The 7,364-nt window shown below is 41.3% G+C and overlaps 1 protein-coding gene across 5 annotated transcripts in view; it reads left to right on the forward strand.

The window, feature by feature from the left end:
- The first annotated feature begins 1,789 nt into the window (after positions 1–1,789).
- Positions 1,790–7,364, forward strand: part of igsf9bb (immunoglobulin superfamily, member 9Bb) — an 88,329-nt gene continuing 82,754 nt past the window's right edge. For 4 of the 5 annotated variants that reach the window (XM_015030522.1, XM_015030524.1, XM_015030523.1 and 1 more), the window contains exon 1: positions 1,791–2,058. In XM_015030522.1, coding sequence (XP_014886008.1) covers positions 1,995–2,058 — 64 coding nt within the window. In that variant the 5' untranslated portion in view covers positions 1,791–1,994. Of the gene's footprint in view, positions 2,059–7,364 lie in introns of all 5 variants that reach the window. The other variant, XM_015030527.1, reaches the window with a different exon arrangement.

Below are 7,364 nucleotides of genomic sequence, written 5' to 3' on the forward strand. Positions count from 1 at the left end.
CAGTCAAGCCCAAAGATGTGAATGAATGTTTAAAAAAAAAAATAAAATAAATAAAATGTAATTAATAGTTTATTTTTGTAAGAATATCTAGGAACTTTTAATTTGTAATCCATGACATCCTGTTTGCCTGGCCTATTAATATAAAGTAGCACTGAGTCTATGTAGCACCCATTACATTTTATATGCACTCCAGCTGGTTGCTTGTAAACATTAGAGTACCTTAAACACTACAGGGACTTTTTTTTGGAACTGTGTGCATTAATCTTGTACTAAGCTGCTCATACTTTCTGTCTGCGCCTATGAGAATTCTCTCCCCTTGTTATGCTGAGAAGTAGCATCAAATAACACAATCTGACTGGCTTTCTCAATTTTTCTTATAACCATTTTTGGATGGTTTTCTGGGCACTCGGACTGTGTGTTCGGAATTGTACTTTCATCTTTGGATCATAAAAAAAGAAAGATGGTGACAACACATCTAATGTAACACAGAACTCTGTGAATTCAGGACATGATGTCTTAAAAAAAATATTTCAGGTTTATTTCATCATAATTTTAGATAAGCTATGGGATAGTGCCAGAAACATTGTGACTGCAACTTAAGACTAAAGTTTTCCACCATAAATACTCTGGTGAGTCAAGAGGATGAAAAGGGGGAAAAAAAGCCTTATGTCTACTTTATATGGTTGAGGATCTGTGATGCTGTTTCTTTCCCAAATAAAATCCCGGCCCCAGACAATGTCAGGCTTCCTGTACCTCTAGTGTTTACAAAGTTGCTATTTAAGGACGTCTCATGTTTACATTATTCTGTTGATGCAAACTTAAGTTTTAGCTTGTAATATTAATGTAACCGAAATAATCTCAAATGGATTGCTTTAAGCCATGCAGCAGAACCTCCTCCTTCCTGGACCTGGAGGTAGACCTGGCTCTGACGGAGGATGGATGCTCTATGAGCAACACAGGCTGACTCAGTTGAATATTAACCTGTTATTGACGGAGTTAGCCTATCAATAGAGATGAATCACGCTGAATCCTCTTAGTCACTCTTCTTGGGTTTGCACTTTTGTGTAACGTACAGGCTGGTACATATTTTGACAGTCTCACTTTTCCACAAGGGATCTGATTACAGTCCGTGTCGCGATGATGCACAGGCTGAAGGATTCCTCTCATCTTATTGCGCAGGATGATACTGCAGCTCCGCTACGGCTTCGCACTCCAACCCAACTTGAAACGGCTCCCTTTGCATTGCTACATTCAGGCCCTGCGACTAAAAATGTCAAGCTTTTACTTTTTTACTACACTACGAGAAAGGTATTTCCATGAGCAGTTCAGATATTGAAAAGACAATAAAGGCCGTAAAGCGTCACATATGAGCATTTTCTAAATATCATAAATGACAGATGCGGTGCTGCTCGAATATTAATCACATATCAGTAAAATTTCATTTTAAAACGGGAATAAATATAGTGTTTTTGATTCTGACCACGCTGAAACTGTGACACCAATAAAAGTAAATCATTTATTTTATGTTTAATCACATGAAACTGATGAAACATTCAATAAAAGCGCGAAACAGCTGCTTGATCGGAATCTTTGAACTTCTAATCTATTTTTATTTTCATCAAGTGAACGCACCACTCCAAACGCGGAAGGGACAGCACAGGTAACCAATCAGCGGCTGAAATTCTCTCACGCGCGTCAATGAAACAAGCGCGAAGGCGGGACCGCGGTAGTCTGAAGGGCTGCTCTCGGTCTCGCGGCGCCGCCTGCTCTCGTCCCATTGGCGCAGGTGATCTGTCTCAGGATGCGCGAGGAGAGCGGAGGAGAGGGGAAGAGAGAGGGGAAACCGCCGATGGTGAAGGGTCCAGGGCTCGGTTAACGGGGAAACAAGGATACCGGCCCATCTCCGTTTGTCCTGGGCAGCTGGGCAATGACAGACTCACCGAACGGGGGACTTTGAGATATGATGAGGCTTTTTTCTGGTTGGTTATAGTACTATGATTTGGTATGTGGCCACTTTGATAGCAAGTGTATTCAGCACCCGAGGAACGGCCGCTCAAGGTGAGTCGAAGTGCAGTATCTGTATCCACCGGCGTCCTGTGTTTAAGTTTGAACTCAGCATTTTTTTCCCCACCCTTCCAAATGGCATTTTCTCGCTTGCTTGTTTTTCAACTTTTCTAATGTCGTATGCCTGTTAAGCATGTCTGGAAGTTCGTATGTTCATCACCTGGAACCGGGCGACATATAATGAGGGAAAAGAACCGGTTCAGTTTTATTTAATAATCAGTGAAAAACCTTGCGCTGAAACCTGCTTCTTCTCTCTTGGAGTTTGGTTTCATTTATTTATAGGTCTGCCAGAGGTGTGGCGTTTTTGGCTTTAGATGGAAATACTTTGCAGTCAATTTTTTATTTTTTATTTTTATTTTTATTTTTTTACATCATCATCCTCCCCAGATGTTTTAGTTCGCTTTATTTTAGCTCCGGGACGTTTTGCCGGCGGTTTGTGGACTGCAGCATCCAGCTTCAGGATCATATCGTCAAATGTGAGGAGGAACGGGATTAGTATGGTGCGCCGGTGTGGATGTCGTTAAAATGCTGTGAGTAGATTAACCTCTTCCTGTAAAAGTGTCGAAGTGAGTCGTGACCTGTTCTGTCCGCCAGAGGGAGCGCCTGGCCACTGAGGTGACTGTGAGCAGCTGACTCTGCTCTGCTGTCACTCCTGTAATTTGTAATGGCTGGATGTGAGGCTGAGGAGATTTGACAGCCGTATTGGGTTTGCCTGACGGCTTTATAAGAGGGAAAAGCCACCTGCAGCTCACCCTGTTCCGCTTGCTGCAGAAGCTGGAAGGAAGGAATCTCCTTTTGTGTTGAACTTCTTAAATACACTTCTTAGATCATTTTGGTGATAATTACCACAAGCCTTAAGTCCTTTTTATGACTATGCAGGAAAGGAAAGGGAAAGTACACCTGAAATCATCGCTGTTAGTACAATATTCAGTGCAAATGTGTAATTGTATAATCAGAGTAAGCTTAAAGTTATTTTTCTGGAGTTGCCACTTTTATTAAACCCTATTGGACGACTCGTAAGCTAAAGTTTAAAGCTAACTGCATTTTGTTTCAATACCGTTCAACACGTGAACTCATTATTACTGAGACCAAAGAATGTCATCAATTGAATTTTTCAAGTGTCATGTTTTATAGCTCTGCTTTCTGATAATCCTTCATGTCCACAACTGCAAATGGATCTTATGGGGTTTTCACACCTGACAGTCCAGTAGTCTTGGTTTGATTGGGGACCAAAATTGCAACATTGGCTACATTTTCAGCTGGTGCGATTTGCTTTCAAACTGCATGGTGTTAAACGAATCAAACCCTTTAAAAAAAACAATTTACCTCCTCACCTGTGGTGGCGCTGCATCAAGAACCACTGAAGGAAATGACATGAAAACCTCTGAGGAAGACACTGAGTACAACTTCCTTCTTCACGAAATGTCGAAAACGGAGTGCAGGGAAATTTAAGCGGTTAGAATTTCTCTCTTTTTTCGTTAAAATACTACAAACTTTTCCTCCCGTTAGCGCAAGACTCACACATTTGTCTTGGTCTTATTTACTCAGGATGCTATGAGCTGTAGTTCTCTTCCTGCTTTTGGAGTGATCTCCGGTCCGCTTGGCATCCACATGCATTCAAACATCACCAGAGTTCACTTTAACCGAACCGAGACCTAGGTTTTTAGGCAGACTAGAGTTTTTTTTTTTTTTTGGTCCGCATTAGAGTTAGACTGCACATTCACACCTCCCCAAATGAACTGGACTTTCTGGGCATGTGAACTAGAGTTTAATTAAAGTGGACTCTACAGGGCTGGTGTGAATGCACCTTTAGTGACCAACGTCCAAAAGCTCGGGGTGAGTTGTGAGGACATGGCAGTGATGGAAAAAAAGAGAGTAGTGATGAAATATTAATTTTGATATATAGCAATGCCATGTTTTTCTAATATCCTGCAGCCCTTTCTGAAAGTGTTTCATTGGCTGTTGTTCAGTATGTTTGGGATTATAATCCAACAACATATTAAACTGGCAGACCCCTTCTATGTGGTCTAGTGTAGGAAAGTAGAGCCATGTTTGACAGATTGTAGCTTCTGGAAAGAAACACTAACTGAGGATATTTGGGATGAAGTTTAGGTTAAAAGTGAATTTTTCGGGAAACACTAATACATTTTGCACTTTTCAAAAGTTATTCATCAGAGAAATCACTGACAGATATGAAAAGTGATCAATTGATTCATCTTCACAAGAAAACAAACACCAGGTAAAATGGAGATCTGAGTTTTATTGCCTGACGGCTACAATGTGTGAAATGAATTTAAAACTTGAGATCCCTGCTGTTTTTGAATTCAAGTTTTGACTAAATTTCATATGAAACTCAAACCAGAAGTTTGCATACATTTTTTTTACTGTCTGAAATTAAATCAGACCAAACTCCAAACTGTTGTAGGTCAGTTTGAATTTGCTACATTATTTCTATTTGCCTAAATAGCTCAATAATGAGACAAGGAATATGTCAGAGATTCATTTATTAATGTTTTGAAAGTCACAAGTTTACATACAGAATGATTACTATCTCTTTAAGCCCAGTCCAGATGATGATGTCATGGTTCACATGTGTCCTTGAACTCATCGTTGCAAACTCATCTTGAATGTTTCACCATGCCTGACAGCTGATTAAGTGTTGTTAGGCTTCAAAGCCTCACCTTCACTCATTGTTCTTGTCATTCTTGTCAACGTTTGTCTCATCTGGTTGTAAATCTTTCCTTCAGAAAGAATCGGGCTTCATATGGATGGCTGCACATTTGGGTTGAGTTATATGTCGACTTTGGATCTCTCTCTTCATGACCACCTTGGACAGTAATGCTGATGTTTGAACAGTTTCCAGACTTGAGCTGTGGTAGTTGCTGCTTTATATTTCTCTGAAATTGAAAGTTTAGGTCCTTTTTTCCACACTTTGGCAAAAAAAAAAAGGACCTAATACATCTGGATAACTTGAACTCATGTTCAGTTGTTTGAACCAATGATCTTGGAGTCTCCACATGTTTAGAAATGGTTTTAAAAGACCTTAGGTTTTCAAAATCTTCTATTTTACATCTTTGAGCGTCACTAAATCCTTGACTCTTTTATCATTCTAACAATTAACTCTAGTCAGTTATTACCATTACCTAAAAGATAATTAATTAATTGCAGAATCTTTTCATTTGTGTGTGACTGGTACGCCAGTAAAGCTGACGCACACAACAGCGATGAACGACAAAGCTGCTTCTCTTGACCCACTGGGGGTTAATTTCTGCTTAAAAATATTACGTAACGGGACGCTGTTAAAGACTAGTGTCGTGTTCAAGTTGTGCTAAAAGGAGTTAGGAAATCAGTGAAGCTACTCAAACCTAGAATAGCATCTTGATGCTAAACATGTTGCAGCAGCACAGACATACCCGACGCTAATGTCGGCGTCCACAGTCAATATTTCTAGCATTTTTTGAAAGAAGTTCCATGAATAATCAGCGGTTCCTGAAACACTTGAAACTGAATGAGTAGAAAAGCAATTTGCTAACAGATCACAACTTTTGTCTAGAAAGCCTGACAGAAACGAGGCTAAGTTTAAAATATATCTAAATGGATTGTTGTTCAGGATTCCTTATCATAGATCTCCAATGTTTGCTTAGTGTTGGAACCAAACAGAAAAAAAAACTGTCCGCAAACCATATGATATTTCCAACAGTCACCTTGGCAACTACACAAGCCATAGTTATACAAGGCGTCGTCTTCTCCATGTACGCTGTGTTGATTTGGACGTCAGTCACATGATAACGGAGGACCAGAAAGAAAAGCAGCTCCCAAATCTATCCAAACTTACAGAAATGCCCCAAAGCTTCAGATCTGGTTTAAGACACACTCCATCTCTCTTAGCTACTCACCTTCAAGAGAGATGGAGAAAAAGATTTCTTCACATCACTGATTAGATAATGGTTAACTGCATCTCACTGGCGTGCAGGTATATTTGTTTTTATCAGCGACAAGTGTTACTCACCTCAGAAGTTATGTAATTTCTTGCCTAAAGCTTATTTTAACATTTTTGTCTTAAGCAACACATTTGCAAGAGGAGCGAAGATTGTGGCTCGACTTGTGTTACGTTAATACACTTGGTCGTTATGTCGCGCTTTATTAAACGTTTGTGCATTCGTGTGTACACAGACACACTTATGGATGCCAACTGCACTCTCAAGCTGGCAGCTGACACTCGGCTCGTCTGCTAACCCCCCCACGCCCGAGTCGGACGCTCTCTCTCTCCCTTTTCTCATGATATCCATCCCTCGCTCGCTCCGTTTGCTCCTTCCTGTCTGCACCAGCTCCTCACCAGCCCTTCTACTGCGTACACTTGAGTGAACTCGCTCCTCTCTAGGTTTTGAGTGGCCTCTCTCAGCATGGGCGGGCGACTCGGGGAAGGGAACATGGTGGGTTGTGTTAATGGAAGCTCAGGGTGCGCTCCACGGACAGCTTCACAGGCACACATGTCCACATTCAGCCGTCCCCTCGGGGGGACCACTGTGTCTTTAACTAGATCTGAACATATGCCCACTAACAGGCTCTGTGCCCCAGACTAAGTTGCACTAATTATGACTAAGCTGTGTGATAAATGCCGCGCAGTCACCAGATAAATACATATGCCACCTCTTGCCGGGAGGGATGGGGAAGGAAGGCGAGTGGGATGCTGGACGATGGCAAATGTCAAACTCTCGACCCGTTTTAGTTATCAAAGTTATGTCATTGGATAGAAAGAAAAATGTGGTTACCAGTTGAATAGATTGATCTCCTCCACCTCGTTATTATTGCTGACTAAAGAAATGCACAAAAAACAATCAGAGCCAGAAGGAGGGTTTTATCGCTGTCAATCAGTCTTGTGTATATGCTGCTAAATTTGTTAATGGCAGAGAAACAACTTACCGTTACAGGGAAACTGTTTATCTGCTGTCATTGGTGGCTATGCTAGCTAGTCTGAGCATTCATGATTCATGAGAGGCTCTTCTGTTGAAAACTGTAAAGATCAGAACTTGAGGACCCGAAATTTCAGTCAGACACAGAATAAAAGTTAAGTACTTTAATTAGGGATGGGGTAAAGGACAGGCAACCAATAGAGTTCCTTTCAGAGGGTCGGGCAGAGAACGATGGTCAGGGCACAGAAAAAGGTTCCAAACTTACAAACGATCACAGGCAGACTAAATCCAAGGGCGAGGCAAGAGGCAGTAGTCGGAAGGCAGAAACAGGGTCAGGTCAAGGAAACAGAGGACAGAGGAGAATCCAATGAGGGCTAGGCAAGGCAG

Source organism: Poecilia latipinna, unplaced genomic scaffold (genome assembly GCF_001443285.1).
Source record: "Poecilia latipinna isolate Pla-1442-1.1 unplaced genomic scaffold, P_latipinna-1.0 Scaffold185, whole genome shotgun sequence".
Lineage (NCBI taxonomy): Eukaryota > Metazoa > Chordata > Actinopteri > Cyprinodontiformes > Poeciliidae > Poecilia > Poecilia latipinna.